Genomic DNA, 18,033 nt, shown 5'->3' with positions numbered 1-18,033 from the left:
CCTAGTGGATGAGGGAAAGGCTGTGGATGTTGTCTATCTAGACTTTAGTAAAGCCTTTGACACCATTTCCCACAGCATTCTCCTGGAGAAACTGGCTGCTCATGGCTTGGACGGGTGTACTCTTCACTGGGTAAAGAACTGGCTGGACGGCCGGGCCCAAAGAGTGGTGGTGAATGGAGTTTACTCCAGTTGGTGGCCGGTCACAAGGGGTGTTCCCCAGGGCTCTGTGTTGGGGCCAGTTCTGTTTAACATCTTTATCAATGACTGGACAAAGGGATTGAGTGCACCCTCAGTCAGTTTGCAGGTGACACCAAGTTGTGTGGGAGTGTTGATCTGCTGGAGGGTAGGAAGGCTCTGCAGAGGGACCTGGACAGGCTGGATCGATGGGCCGAGGTCAATTGTATGAGGTTCAACAAGGCCAAGTGCAAGGTCCTGCACTTGGGTCACAGCAACCCCATGCAACGCTGCAGGCTTGGGGAAGAGTGGCTGGAAAGCTGCCTGGCAGAGAAGGACCTGGGGGTGTTGGTTGACAGCCAGCTGAATATGAGCCAGCAGTGTGCCCAGGTGGCCAAGAAAGCCAATGGCATCCTGGCTTGTATCAAAAATAGTGTGGCCAGCAGGACTAGGGCAGTGATCGTGCCCCTGTACTGGGCACTGGTGAGGCCGCACCTCGAATGCTGTGTTCAGTTTTGGGCCCCTCACTACAAGAGAGACATTGAGGGGCTGGAGCGTGTCCAGAGAAGGCAACGAAGCTGGGGAAGGGTCTGGAGCACAAGGCTGATGGGGAGCGGCTGAGGGAGCTGGGGTTGTTCAGCCTGGAGAAAAGGAGGCTGAGGGGAGACCTCATCGCTCTCTACAACTACCTGAGAGGAGGCTGTAGAGAGGTGGGGGTCGGTCTCTTCTCCCAGGTAACAAGTGATAGGATGAGAAGAAATGGCCTCAAGTTGTGCCAGGGGAGGTTTAGACTGGATATTAGGAAATTTTTCTTCACTGAAAGGGTTATCAAGCATTGGACCAGGCTGCCCAGGGAAGTGGTTGAGTCGCCATCCCTGGAGGTGTTTAAAAGATGGGGTGTAGATGGGGTGCTTAGGGACATGATGTAGTGGTGGACTTGGCAGTGCTAGATTAATGGTTGGACTTGATGATCTTAAAGGTCTTTTCTGACCTAAATGATTCTATGATTCTATGAAAGCTTGAGGTTTTCCTTCCAAAGCTTGAGAAATAATTTACCATGTGGGTTTAGTTTTCTTAATACTCTTTGAGATGCATGGCACACATTTCTGGTAAGACCTCTTTACTTACAGAGTAACCACTGGCCATTTAATTACATGTAAATTACCATATAGTGATAAGATGATTACATGATTAGCAGTGGGATAACGAAGCCTGGCAAGTACAATGTAATTGACAGCTAAATACAGTGTAATTTTTTATTCCTTAACTCAAAATGCAATTTACTCAGCCATTAATCTTGGACAACTGCATATTCTGGAGGAACAGCATGTGATTTACTGAGCAACGCAACGTTTGGGTAACTCCCTGGGGGAGGCCCCACGAAGACAAACAGCTTTCCGTATAACTTGAGGTCCCAGCCATGCTTGCAGAAGGGTTACATGATGCCTACGTCTCCTTCTGCCTGCGAATGTGGCCAATACCCAGAGCGAGCTCCCAGGGTAGCACAGCATCACATTTTGACTGTGTCTTACCCGAGGTTTATGAAACGCAGTTCTTGCAAGCAGAAGACAGTAAAAACAGAGACAGCCGAAGGAAGGAAGCTGCGTTGTAGCCAGCGCCGGGATAGCCCCAGCAGACACCATCCCCCAGGTCCCACCTGCCATGGGGCAGCTAGGTGGGAGCATCACCTGTGAAGGGGCTCTACTAATCCTACTCACTTTCTGCCCCTTTGCGAGGTGTCCCTAGATCTCTGGTGCACAGGAGACCACCCAGGCTGCCAGCCACGCGTTGGCAGTGCCGCTGCTGCAGCCAGGTAAGCTGCTGCTGGTGGGGCGGTCTGGGGACACCTCCTCGGTTCATTCCCAGGACCTGGCCACGCTGCTTCCTGGGGTGGCCGTGGCTCACCGGCCTCATGGAGGAGACCTTTCTGCTGGGCTTCTCAGATGCAATCTACTTCTCTGGAGCTGATTTTCCCATCTTGTTTCCAATCCACAAAGCATCCAGCATCCTCCCCTCCTTCGCTGAGGCTGGGACACAGCCCCACACCTCCCATGGGCCAGACATCCCCCACCGACCCCATCTGCGTGGGAAAGGGGGGCAGCTCCACCTCCACGAGGGCTTCCCGGTGCCACCTGAACACCCACCTGGATTCCCAAGGTCACTCCTAAATCTGCCTTGATGGGAAAGTGACCCCAAGAGAGCATCTCCCTTGGGGACAGGTTGGGTGGGAAGGACCTGGGGGACCCAGACATTTTGTAGCAGAGAAACACGCAGCCCCAGACACAGCAGTCTCAAGCTCAGCCCATCGCTGCCTAACAGCCTTCCCCGCTGGGATGCTGTACCTCCTGTGGTACACCATAAATAAATAAAAATCAAACTTACGGACATCAAGCAGAAAGAACCAAAAAGACCCACCCCAAAACCAAAAAAAAAAAAAAGATTTAAAAAAGGTGGGCAGGTCCCTTGCCATTGAGAGCATGTGTTATTTATTAGACATAAATTGGCACACAAAAATAGGAAAGCGTAGCTAGGTAGGGATTATTTTTTTCTTCTTAGCTACACGGCTTTGGATACCTGTCTATAATCCTTCTCACGCACATACCGGCATTCCCACGCATTCACACCCACATTCTCAGTTGCTGACACGCAGGTATACATCTTTTGTTAATTAGAATTACTTTTAATTAAAAATATATGTAAATTATATAGAGTGTGCACAGCTTGGAGAGAAAAAAAAAGAAGAAAAGAAAGCAAACTTCCGTTTCAATAAAAATTTTAACCCCTTTGAATCAGCTGCTTTGCTGGCTTTGTGACATACTATGAGTTATTTGAACTCCCATGTATAAATAAATAGTACCAGGAAATTTTACACCTGAAAAATTCTGCAGTAGACATTTTTGCTTACACACATTTGCTTTTTCTTCTCTTCTTGCCTCCCCCGCTCCCAGCCTCTCATGATCATTTTCTGCTCCTTTTAAACACATTTACTTAATATCTCACTTAACATACCCAGACCAGTATCCCTTTTTCTTTTTTTTTTTCGAGAGGAAGAAAAAGAAGGCATGATAAAATGAAAGTCCGGGATTGCAAACGAGCGTCATCATCATTTTTATGAGCAAAGTTTTTCCTTTCACTGTCTGCATCCTCTCTCCCCCCCCTTTCTTCCCCCTCGCAGCTGGCTCAGAGCCTCACTTTCCGCATGCCAGTAAAAATTCAGCAGGAGACAAGCTGTGGATGTTTTCAAGTTTGAAAGGTACCCCGCGCTTCCGTCAGAGACAGCTGATGGACCGGGAAAGACCGGGAGATGGGAAGGAAAGAAGAGCGAGAGAATTACACGCAAGTGGTAAAGGAGATGAGTTTACAGGGCTTGTTCCTGCAGAGATGTGTTTTGGGGCACGGCCAACACGGCACGCTGCGGGGAGCGGTTTCATTCTGGGCGAGGTAGGTACCTGCTTTTCTTATTTGTGGGATCATAATACCTCTTTGTGTTGAAAAGTAACAACAATAATACTAATTAAAAAAAAAAAAAAAGAAACACCACTCCAAAATCCACCCTCGGTAAAAAGGGTCGGTGTCTTTTTTTTTTTTTTTTTTTTTGAGAAAATTGAAAGAAAATATATATATATTATTATTTATTATATAACATCGTCAACATCAACACCACAAAAAAAAAAGTAACATCCTAGTTGTTTTCGTTCAAGCACTCTGACTGTGTTGAGAAAGGCAGCAGGAGTTTCATGTCCCCTGGAGAACAAAAAGAGCAGGAGGGCAGCGGGGGGACGAGGGCACGGGGCTGGCGGTGGCAGCAACACAAACTGGGTGGGGACGTGGCGGGGGAGAAGTGTGCCGATCCGTTGATTTTTCTTTTGAAACAAAAGAAAAAAGGGGGGGCAAGTCACACCGAGGCCGATGACTATTTCATCTGTGGTTTCAATCAGTGTCCATCCCTCTCGAGTGCTATCGGTGAACATTCAGTTAAAGGAGTCTTGCAGAATACTCTCGCTTTTATTATCGACAGGGTGTTTTTTCCTTTTCCTTTTCCCTTTTTTTTTTTTTTTTTTTCCATGGCTAATGCTCTTGCACTTTTCTGACTGCCTTGTTAGCTGTTCTCGCTCCACTCTGGCACCATGCCCACGCCGTGGACCGAGTGGTACTGGTGGGGCGAAAGGGTTCGAGGCACGCCGTGGGAATACAGGAACTCTGCGGGCTGTAAGCTGCTGGGGGGGGACTGGATGCCAGTTTGAGGTCCACACTGCCGGACGATGGGTTGGTGAGAAACCGAGGTTTGGTGCTGAAACATGCTATGGGTATCTCCTATTTGGGGAGAGGTATGGTTGGCCACGCTGCTGAGCCGGGGCATCAGCGGCCCCGAGGTGAAGTGGGCAGAGAAATGCTGGTAGGGTAACCTGTCCATCGGCTGCATGGCAGACACTGTGCAACTGCTGTAGGACGGCACGCTCGGCCACGTGTTACAGCTGATATCTTCTAGGCTGGGCACAGGGTCCGTGGGGGGAGCAGAGCTGGCATACATACATGCTTGGCGCTGGGCTGATTCAGTCCTGTATGAAGTGTTCAGTCCCTGCTGCTGGGGGTAACTGGACCTGTAGAAAGGATCCTCTTCTGCTGGAGAAGTTTCCATGTAGGGCTTCTTGTAGGGATGCTCGGTGGTGGAACATTCCTCATCTGTTGGGAGAGAAAACTCCTGGTAGCGAACAACAATACTATGCCCTGGGCTGAACCTCCCTCTCCACAGTCCTCGTTTTACCGAGGACACAGTTTGCACAGAGCTGATCCAGACACTTCTCTCAGTTATGTCAGTGTAAATCCAGATCCCTTCCTTGGGATCACCCTGAATCGATCCAGCTGAAACCAAGTCTTGCACTTAGCCCTGTCTGCTGGGCCGGGGAAGGGATTAGCTAGGAGCTCTGGGAGGAAAATCAAGGCTGTAAGATGCTGGAGGGACTCCGAGGCTTAGCTTGCGTGGTGACACCCCATGCACACCCCCACACCACCAAGCTCCTTGTCTCCTTTCTGCTGCCAGCGCTTTGAGCAGAGGAGTAACATCTGCCTGCAGCTCCAGTGCACCTAACAGGGGTCCCCACTCCCAGCCGAGAGGCTCAGAGCCGATGCTGCGAACAGTGATATACTTTCACGATAAATGAGACAAAAATGGAGATCACAATAAAAATCCCCCCGGGAGAGCATCAGCGATGGCACAGTTGAGACGATCAGATTTGGAGTTTTACAGCCCCAGTCTTCAGCTGTGCCAAGGGAGCCGGGCACATAAATCCACGCAGGGCTGTGTGCTGTGTGCTGGAGCCAAGCGCAACAAAAGAGAAAAGTAAATTTCACAGCTAGAAACAGCAAGGCACAGCTTGCAGAGCCCTTTGTTTCCTGCAGCATCCCGAGCCAACAGAGGGAAGGAGATAAACAATTTAGGTGAAATCTCTAGGGTGAAGCAAAATGAATAAATGAATATGCACTTATTTATTCATTCGCAGGGTCATCAAATGAAATCCAGCTCTGCTGAAATGGATGGCAAAGTTCCCAGGGATGAACGCTTCACCAAGAGATTTTTAAGGACAGCGAGGCAAGGGAAAGGGAGATTGTTCTGACCCAGATTAACTTTGCTGCTGCTTCAAGAACAAGATTCTTGGTGCAGGCAGAAAAACATCCCGCTTCGCTTAAAGCCCTCTTGGCTGCACCCTTTAACAGGGGTAAAATTTGAAAGAATACTGCAAGAAATGGGCCTTTTCAAATTTTCTCAACCAACATGTTTTGAGCTGCAATTTTTTTCACCCCCAAAATATAAAGGAAAAAAAAAAAAAAACTACCTTCCACAAAAAAAGAGGACTAAAAGCATCTTCCCCCCAAGAAGCAGTTGCAAAAACACAGGTGCTGCTGCTGGGCTGCTCCAAGGTCTCCCCTTCAGGAGGTGCAGATGGGCAGTGCAGGCACCTTTTGTTTCTTGTAAACCTGCACACCCTTATTACTATAAACAGCCATGTGCTCTCTCCTGGAGGCTGCACCCACCCTGCTTGTAAAACAACCCATTACTCCCACTCAGGTGCCTAGCCAGTCCAGCTGGAACGACTGCTGTTAGTCTTCTCAGCCTGACAACCCCAGCAAACATCAGGTACTGAGGTACACACCATGGGGACTTTCCCCTTGGTGTCCTTTGACTTCGTAATAGCAGCTGCCCGTAAATTCAGCTGGAGAGGCACAGTCCCATTTCATGCTTTCTTCCTGACAAGAGCAAAACCTGGCACCTTAGTCTCAGCAACGCAGAGCCCCGATAACTTGATTATCTTCCTCCTCTGCCTTCTCTTAAATGGGGACAGAAAGTAGGATGGGATAAGCGAGCAACGCAATCACATCTTTAAAACAGCTGAAACGGTAAGCAGATAGATGCAAAAGTGTATCGCTCTCCTTAACCTTGGTCAGGTTCATTTTGTAGAGGAGCGGTGGAGAGGTTGTAGTCCCCTGAAAGACAAAAGCTGGAAGCACAGCTCTAAGCTCCCTCCTCAGCGCAGGTCTGTCACAGGAGGTACATCTGGGAGAACAGCCTGAGCTCTAGCTTTTACAGACAGGCTAAAAGTTTTGGATCCCTAACCCACCACTGAGTAATAAGAACACTAGGGTGGGAAAACAATGTCTTGTAAAATGAAGCATTGTTCTGCTAATAAAGTTTTCAGCATTAAACCGCATTACTCTGCTGGCATTAGAAACCATCGGCTTGGGGTTTGACTGTTTACTTTATTTTTTTTCAATATACAACACAAAACAGTCAAACTCTGTTTTTCCGTTGTGTAAAAATGCTCCTGACTTACAACCTGAGGTTGCTGATTTTTCCATTTAGCCCAGACGTTTCGCTGCCTGCCACAGCCCAGCCAGGCAGAGCCGCAGTTACAGATCCGCTTCCAGAATTCATCGCAGGTGAAAAGAGAAAAACAAAACCAGCATTTCAGTGGAAACCCTAGAGGTGCCATCTCTTCTTCTGTAAGCTCTTGCGATCCCTCTGCTGGGCCCTCTAGAGCCGGGCTCGCTGATGTCCTGTCTGGAAAGGGCACCATCACTCCAGATTTTAAGATGTGTAAGGGCACCGTACCCATCTCCAAAGAGGATATAGTTGCTAACGAAGGATTACAGCCTACCCTAATGGCTTCTACCTGCCCTCTGGCCCCTCTTCCTGATCATTTTCCCATCTACGTAACCTCAAAGTGCTGGAGGGGAAGAGAAGAGTCCATCTTCTTCATCAGATGGGATGATGCAGTCCAGAGATCCTCAGCTGGTGCCAGCTGATCGGTTTACACTGCTCCAGGCTCTCTGGTCTGACCTGGCATTGTCTCACCGCTCCTCGGAGAGGAGACCAGAGCCAGCACAGAGCAGGTGAAGTGCATCCCCATGGTATGCAGAGCAGATCTGGGGGTGGGAAGGGGACATCCTCAAGTAAGAGAATGGCAAAAGGAGGACAAGTTAAACAGAGCTCTCGCGCAGTGCTGAAGGCTGCAGTTTGAAGTCATCCCCACCTGTTCTGGAGCCTGGACAGTGTGTCCCAAGGCCATAATCCTCATTCTGAAGGTCCTCTTACCTCCTCAGCATCAATGTAGGCAGGACATAGCAGATAACTGCCTGGTCTGCTCTGGGTTTGATTCTTGATGTTGGTTCCCTGATAGCACTTCGTTGTCCTTTTCCTGTTGTCACTGGGTCCTAGGAGGTGCTGGGCACCTTTGGGAGATGCTGACCATCCTGGGAGATGCTGACTATCCACCATGTTTTTTGCTATTCTTGGAAGCCAAGAGCGGTGATTAGCTCTTGTGACCAGCCCCTCGACACTGCGCAAACCTCAAAAAGCAAAAGGTTCTGCCAAGCAGGGGAAGCTGCCAGCGCTTGGGAGAAGCTGCTCCAAGTGGATCCAAGGAAAACGAAGCCTGCAGAATGGGGTGGAAACTGGCTCCCTCACAAGGAATTTGATGATCTATCTAATGAAGGAGCTTGAGTGAGAACGTAAGTAGTTCCAAGATTTCCGGTATTTACTACTTCCAGCTGGGTTGTAAATACCACACAAATGGCTTTTTAAACGGAATTTTCCCAATTCCAAGATTAGGGACGTCCAGAATGAAATGCAAACATGTAAAATCTCTGGACTTCAGGGTGCACTGGGCCCACCCCTTCCCCTAGCGTAAATCAGGAGAGCTCCTTTCCAATTCATGACAACTGGCTCCCCAGAACAGAGGACAATGAAGAATGGGACCCAACTGTTTTAGTTTTTAAAGCTCACCCACACTTCTAGGGCATTACAGTAGGTTCATCCTGACTTTGTGAGGGAGACACAATGGGTGATTATCACTAACACTGTTGTTTTATCCAGTCTGGTTTCTAGTACGAATCTAGCATGAGCCTGAATAGCCAATCACACTATGCAAAACTGACAAGGGTTGTCAAAGAAGAAAAGAAAAAGGCAGATTCAATCAAAATGAGCATCCCTAAAGGGCAAAGCAGATGCACATCCTAGGACGTGAAACCTAAGACACGCTAGTTATTTCAGCAATCGCACGGTTTGCAATATGGCCGTGTGGCATTGCAGGGGAACACGACAGAAAGGGTAGGGGCAGAGACAATCCAACACCGAAAGCTGGAACCTCTTCTAGAGGCAGTGAGCTGGCAGCACTGCCCGCAGAGGCACGGGAGGCACCTCCTGATGGGCGAGCGGGATGCTTATATGAAGCTGCTGAAACTACAGCGCCACAAGCAACGTGGCTGCACAGCAAGAGATGGGTGCACGACAGCCCCCCGGGTATCTCCCCGCCATGCGGGCAGGCTCTTCTTCACTCTCGGTGCCCCAGCAGCCACCTTGCTCTGGCCTCCACTGCATCTACCCAAGCTGCAAACACCTCCGGCTGCACCATAGCTCAAGCCTTGGCCAACACATTGCATCTCCTAACGTCAGCAGGATGAGCAGCATGTCCTCCGAGAAGACATCCCATACCTGAATTTTGTCCTACAGATTCTTCGAGTGAAATAAAAACCGGGTGGAATGAGGGAGAAATCAGTTCAATCAACAAAGATGTCTATCCACCCTAGCAGTGCCTGTTCTTGTGGAGAAGGGGGAAGGCATTGCTGTATCTCCACCGACCTCAGCAGAGCAGGATGGAGATGAAAGATATATTCTTCCCCACAGGCAGGGTCATGTCCAAGCTAGGTGGCTGAAGGATATGATCCTCGCTGGTTGGAGCCGGTGGATTCTGCCATGTCCCTCTTCTCCCTCAGAGTGCCAGCACGACAACTTTTATAACCTCCCCAGGGAGAGGCTGTTCCAGTCGCCTCCTGTTCAGCATCACAAGCATCCCAGAAATCTGCCAAGTGGTTGAGATTGTGTAAGGCTGGGAGGGAGCAGAGGTTTAGAGAGATGGCTTTTTAGTTTGCAGGAAGTCTGAGGGAGGAGGATAACACAAGGGAAAACAAGCCCCAATGCCCTAATTGGGACGTGGGGCTAAAATGAAAGACAGAAAGCAAGCTGCCTGCTGGTAAGCCCTTTTGGGCTTCTCCAAGCACAACAATGAGAGGGAGAGGTGGAGAACAACCAGAAAAAAGGCAAAGCTCTAACTGGTCTTTGTTGCAACCTAAAAATCCACATCAAGAACCAAGGCCACTCCTTGGTAAGATACAGGATTGGAGTTAATCCATCCTCTCAAGACCAGACTCTCTGTGAAATGCCACAAGCAATCTCAGTGTGGAGCTGGGATGCAACGCAGGATGATTCGTGCCTTGAGGACTGCCATTCCCCAGCCTTCGGCATGTTCAGAAGGTGCCTGGACCAGCAACCCCATTGCACCACGCTGGGGTCGTTCCCAATGCTGCGACCCTGCACTCCCACCCGAGCACCAGGCATTGCCAGATTTGGGGCTCTGGGATGTGTCCTCCCTTCCTTCCTCACCCAGAAGAGCATCAGCTCCCTGAAACAGAGGAGCCTTCAGAGATAACATTCCCTCGCAGTCCTGCTGCTCTCCCCTAATGTAACTCCATATCAGATCTCCAGAGTGAATCCATCTTGCCTTGACAGCTAAGAACAACACTGTCAACCACAGAACTAAATCTTTGTCTTAGGTCACCAAGGAAGTAGAATTTGAATAAGGTGCCTCTGAGCTGCTCGAATGCAGACCTATTCTTAGCCGAGCCTAAACTAAGACTTGACCTCCTGATTAAAAAGGATGCAGAGAAACATCACGAGATGTCAAAGCTGGAAGGAGCTGTATCTGAAAGACTATCTTGGAAAACAGTGGTGGTATTTGCTACAGAAGATACAGACACCAGCTGGTCTCAAACCTAGTCAAATTGCCCTCTGCCCCTGCGAGCGCTTATCCATAACTGCAGCCTTGAGAAAAGGAAATAATCTGCTTGAGATAAATCCTAAACTGACTGAGGAGCAATCAATGTTTGAGGAGTTGATGAGCCAACTAAATCGATAATACCTCCAGTCCAGAAAACAGACAGAGGTGCATTAGGAGTGAACACACTCTTGCTTTCATGTTTTCTTAGTTGGCGAGGCTTGTTAAAAGTCATGCAGAAAAGTAGGAAAGCAGGAGAGCTGTGAGGGAAAGCTTAATATTTCACTTAGAAAGGAGAGGCTGGAAAAGGAAGAAAAAGAGGAATATTATAGGTAAGGTTATTTTCCCAAGTTCAATAAAGATCCTTGCTCAGTGCTAGAAGAAAGTGCCACGCTCAGTCTGAGTTTGAGACGAAAGCTTGGATCACGTTCTGATTTATCTGAACAGAATTGCTCATCTCTAGTGACTTTTTTTTTTAAATTAATTTCACTTTGCAAAGAGCTGCTTGGCAGCTTATGTTGGCTCTCTGTTTCCCATTAACTTTGTGTTTCTTTTCTTTAAGCCCTGGTGGCTGTTTTCGATTTACTAGATGCATGGGGAGGGGGGAAAAGGCACAGGGAGGAAAGCAGAGACGCAGGCTCCTGAGACGTACGGCTTCACGGAAGAAGCCGGTGGTATCGGACAGGACACTGCTTCTCTTCGATTAAAGCATTTGGCGGCTTTGATAAAAGGCCCTTAACTGCTTGTGCCACTCAAGCCACCATAGAGATAATGAGGGGCCATCAGCCATACAGACAAGGACGCGCTTTGCCAGTCTCCTGCACTTTCGCAAGGGCCACGCAGGCCAAAAGGGGCCGGGGAGCTTATTACGGGGCAGATAGTCGTCTCTTTTGTGACAATAAGAGGAAGTGAGATAATTGGGGGATTGAGGGAAACCACCCACAGAGACACCACTTAGCGGGAATCCCAAAACTGGAAGGAAACCTCTGTTGATTCCTTATCACGTTACAACGTGGAGGCGAATGATGAATTGCCCTGCGGTGCGGGGACACGCAGCAGTCGGAGATTGTCCAAAGGGTTTGTTGCCATTTGGGCCAGCTTGTTTCGGTTAGTTTTTGCAAAGGGAAAGAGGAGTGGTGAGAGCTCAGCTCCTAAGGCAAAGGAGCACCGAGGACGGACTGCAGGCTGAGGAACGCCGAGGGCGAACAGGACCTGCCTTTCCATCGCCAACAGCGGGGCGTTGCAGCAACCCAGCTGCGTCCCAAAGCCTCGCACCCACAGTCCCACACCAGCATGGGCGTAGCAAGGGCCACACGCCCCACCTCTGACCTTCGGGGACACTCTGGGAGACCACTGCAACTCTTTATTCCCTACCTTAAAGCTAGGTCAAGTCTAGCATCACCATTTCCCATCACAGCTTTGATACACTCTGTACGAGCACGAGGGTTGCCTGGTCAGCTGGAGGGGTCAGAAAATGATGTCTCTGTCTTCCGCTGTTTGGCTCAATCTCACATCAGGAAAATATTAAGATTTATCAACTTTTTTTTGTTGTTTTGCATATATACTTGTACGCAACGCACGTGACGTTACAACATTCAGGAGATTCACCAAGGATGTGAGAGATATTTCCACTGCCCTCCTGCCTCATCTGCCAGCACTTCCCAGCATCCACTACCTTAGACTGTGTGTCTACACTGCACATCCCAGAGCCCCAGGGGTTACGTTGCTAAAAATAATGACCTATGGCTGACTGATAGGACTGTGCAGGGAAGCAGGAAGGGATCTGCTGTGGGGAGAGGCTACCGGGCTGGAGAAATTCTTGGTGCGTTCAAATGCCATGTGCATGCTGACTCCTGTTAGCTTTTCCCATGCAACGTAGACTAAATCCTGAGAAAAGGGAACAGGGGTGGGCAGTAACCATCTTCTGCCCACCCCATAGGGTTGCATTCAGCCCTGGAAATTCCCTATTTTCTTCTGAGTGTCTGGGGTGGAGCTGATCTGAGGCTTTTGCTATCCAAGTCCTGCAAGTGTTTCTGCACCTCGTCATTCCCATTGCTTTGGGAGAGGAAGGGAGAGACTGCAAACCGCTCGCTCCTGCCTAAGAATAATTATCCCATCGATATCATGGGGCTCTTCACGCCAGGACGAGCTGAGCGGTCAGTGTAAAGCCCTCACAGTTTGATCCCTCAAGCTCTGTCAAAGCAGGTCAGTCGCACCAGAGGGGAACGAACATGGATATCATGATTTTCAATCCCACGCCCCATTCATTAGACCGAGCATTTAAGTGGAATTGCTTTCTGCATACAGACAACTGTCTCCCAACTGTGAGACTCTTAGTCAAAACCCGTGCAAAATCCAAGCTGTCAAGGTATCTCCACTTGGAGATTAACCCTGTCTGAGGGGCTATGGGGACAGATAAGTCATCTTTATCTCCGGCACCAGCTAACTTACTGAATGTGGATTCAACATGGGTGAAAGGCACTGCCACCCCTCCAAACAGCTCGCTCCCAGCCCAGCGGCAGAGATGGGTTTTTAGGCTAACACCACCGAGAAGAGTTGCCCAGCCCAGCCTGGGGGAACTGCCCACCTCCAGCCCACAACCCTCATCCCTTGCTCATCCTCCAGTGTCACCAAAAAGCAGGCTGGGGCTGTCCAGCCTGTGGGCAAGGGGAAACATCAGAAAACACCACAGACAGTCATGTTAGGAAGGGGAAAGCCACATAGCAAGCGTTGAGCGGGGAGCAGCCAAGGCCTGACCTTTTCTCTTGGTGCAGTGGTAGATCTGGCTGTGCTCCTGGGAGATCGGGTAGGGGTTGGCAGGCGGTAGCAGGTCCTGGGAGGTGCTCGACACCCCGTTCTCGCACTGGTACTGGGAGCCCAGGTTGGAGGAGGCAGAAAGGACCCTGGTCTCGCCACTGAAGGGGCTGTGATTCGAGGACACTTTTTGTCTCACTGTACTCCTGGGAACAACCGGGTACTCTTTACTAAAAGAAAAAAAAAAAAACACACACAAGACAGAAAAGCAATCAATTAATAAATAGATCAGTGAATTCATAAACGAAGGCAGCACATTAGTGTCATGGTGTTTGTTTAGACTTTCAGGGAAAGAGAGGCATCCCTCCCAGGAGACTGCAGCCCCGTCACACTTTATTGGTGCCGCACTCTTCTGTTTCACTTTCCTCTTAGTATCTTTCCCTTTAGATTCTTGCCTCTTCCACCACAACTGCTATTTCACACCCGTACATCAAACAGATAAATGCAGTTATAGCCAAATACACAAGATTTATATTTACATATTGTGATAGCATTTATAAATTATATACTATTTATATTGTATATATGGATGTGCACATGCGTGTAAATAAAAATCTCGTTTCTGCCAAGCTGACTTGGAGATGGATTAAATATTTAGGTCTGCTTTTTCCCCTTACGGTAGCTGTCCCCATTCCTTTTCCCCAGGGTCTGCCAGCCTGGTTATCCTGGACGGGAGATCCCTGGACCAGAGAACAAGCTCCACTCCAGAGCGCTCAGGAAAGAGAAATAAATAAATCACCAAGACCTGATGCACTCCAGAGCCACACACTTCAGCAGAGCCAGGCTGGGAGGGTGAGCACTGATGGAAAGTCTGGTTTGTTCCCTTGGTCTGAAATCTGGTTTGAAGCAGGGATGCTTTGCCAACATTGGCTGGAAAGCTCCTCTCCTACGAGACCCTACAGTGTGTTTTGGAGACATTTCTCCAAGCACATCAGCAACATGGCTGGACAAGATTATTCCTGCTCTGCAGGGGGGAAAACTGAAGCCGAGTAGGGGGTCTCAGAGACTTCAGACAAGGTGCAAGCCTCCTCCTGGGCTGTCTCCAAGACAGCTGGGTGCTCCCTGAACCCAAGGACTTGCTAAAATGCGTAAAGATCAGGTAGTACAGCAACACCTCGCAAAGTGCCACCAGGCTCAGAGCAGCCATGAACCAGAGTCCAGATTCCAACACAAGCTTTCTCCTTTGAGCCTCTAACCACTGGACCAAGCTGGCTTTGAGGTATCCTACTCACCTGCCCAAAATCATTATGCTGGAGCAAGGACACATCCTTAAATCCCATCAACAAGATCACCTGGCCACTTATACATGGAGGAGGAGCACTGAATCTCCAATTATGCCCCTTAGAGAGGGCCTATCACTGTAGCAACTCAGAACTTATTTACAAAATTTAACAATACCAATTATATAAACCTACTCACAGCAGGGAGCTTTCATCCAAACCACTGCTGTGGTGGCTGCCAGAAACATCAGCAACCGAGCTGTAATGGAGGGGAAACTCACCCAGGAGCTCAAAACCAAATAAATGTGTCTCTCATTGTGCCACAAAAGCTTTCCAAACCCCGGGCACTGGTGGCTTGCCAAGCAGAGCCTATTCCAAAGGTGGGGTTTCTTCCCCTGGAAGCCCAGCAGCTCCTCCCCGCAGGGCCAGCAAGAGCATGGCGTTCCACCCACTTGGGCTGGCTGACCAGGCAGCTTTTTCCTGAACCGAAGTCCAGGATGTGCACGAGGAACAAAAGAGAGATGGACTGGGAGGAAGCAGAGACTTATCCCTCACATACACAAGACAGCAATGGATGCCAGGGTATGTGGTGGGCTTCAGAGGACCTCTCTGCCTGTGGACACCCAGCACTAGCATTTCCACCCCAGGGGCTCTTGCTGGAGGGCAGCTTTGGTGGCTTTTCAAGAAGGTCAAGAGCTATGGCCTTCAAACATTCTAGGTTCTAGGGGGTGCCCCAGCCCTGCCAGGTCCTGGTTTTGAGCTGCCTGCTCCTGTCGTGCTCCACCTTCACACAGGGATCCTTATGGAAATAGTACCAGCATCACACCCCAAAACTGCATCCCCGTCACGTTTCCCTTCCAAGAAGACAAGCCATAGGGACGTGACACATGGGCCTTGCCCTTACCTCTCCTCCCTGATGAGAGGCTGCTGCATGGATTGGCTGGTTCTTATTTCATCAGCTCCAACACCACCACCCTCCATCCCCATCAAAAAATGACAGAGGGTCTTTTTTTTTTCTTCAGTGGGGTACCTGTGAGCTACGGTGGAGGAGGGACATGGCATGGTGCCACATCATGTTCTCTGTGGCTCTTTTGGAGGATGTAGAGATGACTGCTGTCACAGTTTCTCCCTGCTTCGGTGGGGGAAGTATCAGATGTCTCTTTGGGAGCATCATCCTCTCCCCATTCACCCATGGGATGAGATCTGCATGGGGGTTTCTTACAGTAAATTCTCAGGGTAGCTCACAGAGACCCCATCAACATCAGACCTTCACTGTGCGAGGCACCACACAAACACTAAGAAGCTATCCCCATCCCAGATACTTCTCACTTAAATCTACACTTTCTCTGTCTCAATGGAGAGCTGAGAAGGAAAAAATTTAACAACATGATTGGTTTTTCTGTTAAAAAAATATTTCTTTCCATAAAGGAGCTGTGTGACTGAAACAGCAGTATTTTTACCCCGAAGTGCCAGCATAGGTGATGTCAGGATCCCACACTCCGGTTGTGCACTGGGGACCAAATTCCTTTCAGACTGCATTTCCTAGAGGACACGACAGCCTCCATGGCCATAAGAGAGGACCGTGGTGCTCTGCAGGAGACACGGCAGGAATGGGGAGTCATGCTGGAGAGGGAACAGGTTGGAGACACCAAGTTTCCAAACAGCAGTTCCCAGGAGGTATCACAACGACTTCTCTCCAGACTGAAATATTTCCATTTCAGTCAAAACATGTTGGGTGCTATTTTTGCCAAAAAATCAACTATTTGAGGAGGGAGAGAAAGGAAAGTATTTTCTAACTAAATACCTAAAATATTCTCTTTCTTTCACTTTCCTATACACAAAGGCGGTTGTCTCTGTATTTCCACCTTTTTCTTCCTTATAGGAGCTGAGCTCTAATAAATAGATATCTTTGGTACCTTGTAAAGCAACAGTCATCTTGAAACATTTATACTGTTTCCTGAGCCCACTCAATATGCTGTGTGCACAGCTACCATTTTAGTTTGTCCTTCTGTCTTTAAAAATGTATCAGATTCTTCTTTTTTTTCAGGGCCTAAAAGTCACAATTCCCAAAATAGCCGGTTGTAATCCTGGGCCACAGTTTAATGGAATGAAAGGTTTTGTCCACCGCTGGCACAAAATGACTGTTTTGTCCAGAAATTTTGCTGTCCAAAAACATTGCAGTGAAGTAGGGAGGGGAAAAAAAGCGTTGAAGTCTGACTTACACTGGCAATATAGGAAATCGTCCACACAGCAAGGAAGAGACTGTCGTGCCTGTGCCAGAATGCGAGTTACAGTTTTACATGGGAGTGTTAATGGACTACATTTTTTTTGCATTAAAAATTGTAAAATTAGAAGAAAAATAAAGTTGGTTGGGGAAAGAATTTACAAGGAAGGAAGCTGTCATTGGTCTATTTAAAGTCTGTTGGAGGCTAATGATGAATATTCAGTTACCGTAGTTGGTGTATTACAATAGCAGAGGGGGACTGGGAGGAAGCGGGGAGCCTCATTGCGCAAGGTGCTGTACAGTCTCTGCACCACTGGGCTTCCAGCTGAAGGGCCACCGGGAAAGAATATTACTTTGATTTTCATTAGAGCTTGGGGGAAGAAATCAGGGATGAGGTCCAAGCCTATAGTGAAGGCACTCGGTCCTGAAGTCTGGACTCGGTTTTTAACTCCCACCTGGCTACAAGTTTCCCAGACCCATAGGATCAGACAGCGGCTCTGCATTGCTGTTTCCTAATAGCACACGCATTCCTCTTTAGAATTCATCCTATAACCTCGACCCTACAGATCAGGCCTTACAAGCAAATCCTTCCTGCATTTCCCGAGCGCTTCCATCAAAAATCAGACCTCTGCCAGGTGGAATTAGCAAACTCGGTCCCAGTTTCACATCTCTTGACATCTTCCCCCTCCCCTGGCCAAATGATGCCCTCACCATGACAGACTTAGGAGCTCCGTAAGATCACTTATGCCACAAATTCGTATCTAGCAAAGGATTCAAAGGAGCAAATTCAAAAAGGTTTTGTAACTTCAGAGCTGAAAACCTTGTTGGCCTCTGCAAACTAATAAAAACTGTGGAAAAATTATAAATATAGACTTTCACAGAGCAGTCCACTTTCTTGCTTATCACTATGCTGTAAGAGTAATGATTTCAATGTATTTTCATGTGCAGACTTGAAGTTTCCTAATGTACCAGCCAATGCGTAGTAAATGCAGCTGCCAGACAACAACCTTGTTAAAAACCTCTTTTAAGATCCCCGGGTTATAACCAGGAAGCTTCTGCATTGAAGCATCCAACCTCTACTGGCCCTAAGCAAATTACTTTAGAAGATACTTCTGATATTTCTGCAACAAAGCCTTATACACCAAGGCTCTGCAGAGCTGCTGTAGCTCACGGTAACAAGACTTCAGAAGACCTATTAAGTGTCAGGCCCCGAGGATCATACCGATACCTGTTCAAGGTCAAGATGAGGCATGATACAGAAGAGGATTTCCCC

General features: G+C 48.6%; 1 protein-coding gene across 1 annotated transcript in view; it reads right to left on the bottom strand.

Moving 5' to 3' along the window:
• Window positions 1-4,273: 4,273 nt before the first annotated feature.
• Window positions 4,274-18,033, bottom strand: part of TBX5 (T-box transcription factor 5) — a 37,752-nt gene continuing 23,992 nt past the window's right edge. Inside the window, exons 7-8 of the mRNA XM_075516185.1 lie at window positions 13,260-13,486; window positions 4,274-4,857 (exon numbers count right to left, since the gene is read on the bottom strand). Of these exons, the coding sequence (XP_075372300.1) occupies window positions 4,274-4,857; window positions 13,260-13,486 (811 nt within the window). The remainder of the gene's footprint in view (window positions 4,858-13,259; window positions 13,487-18,033) is intronic.

Source organism: Mycteria americana, chromosome 13, assembly GCF_035582795.1.
Source record: "Mycteria americana isolate JAX WOST 10 ecotype Jacksonville Zoo and Gardens chromosome 13, USCA_MyAme_1.0, whole genome shotgun sequence".
NCBI lineage: Eukaryota > Metazoa > Chordata > Aves > Ciconiiformes > Ciconiidae > Mycteria > Mycteria americana.
This window is presented reverse-complemented; position numbering and strand designations above follow the sequence as displayed.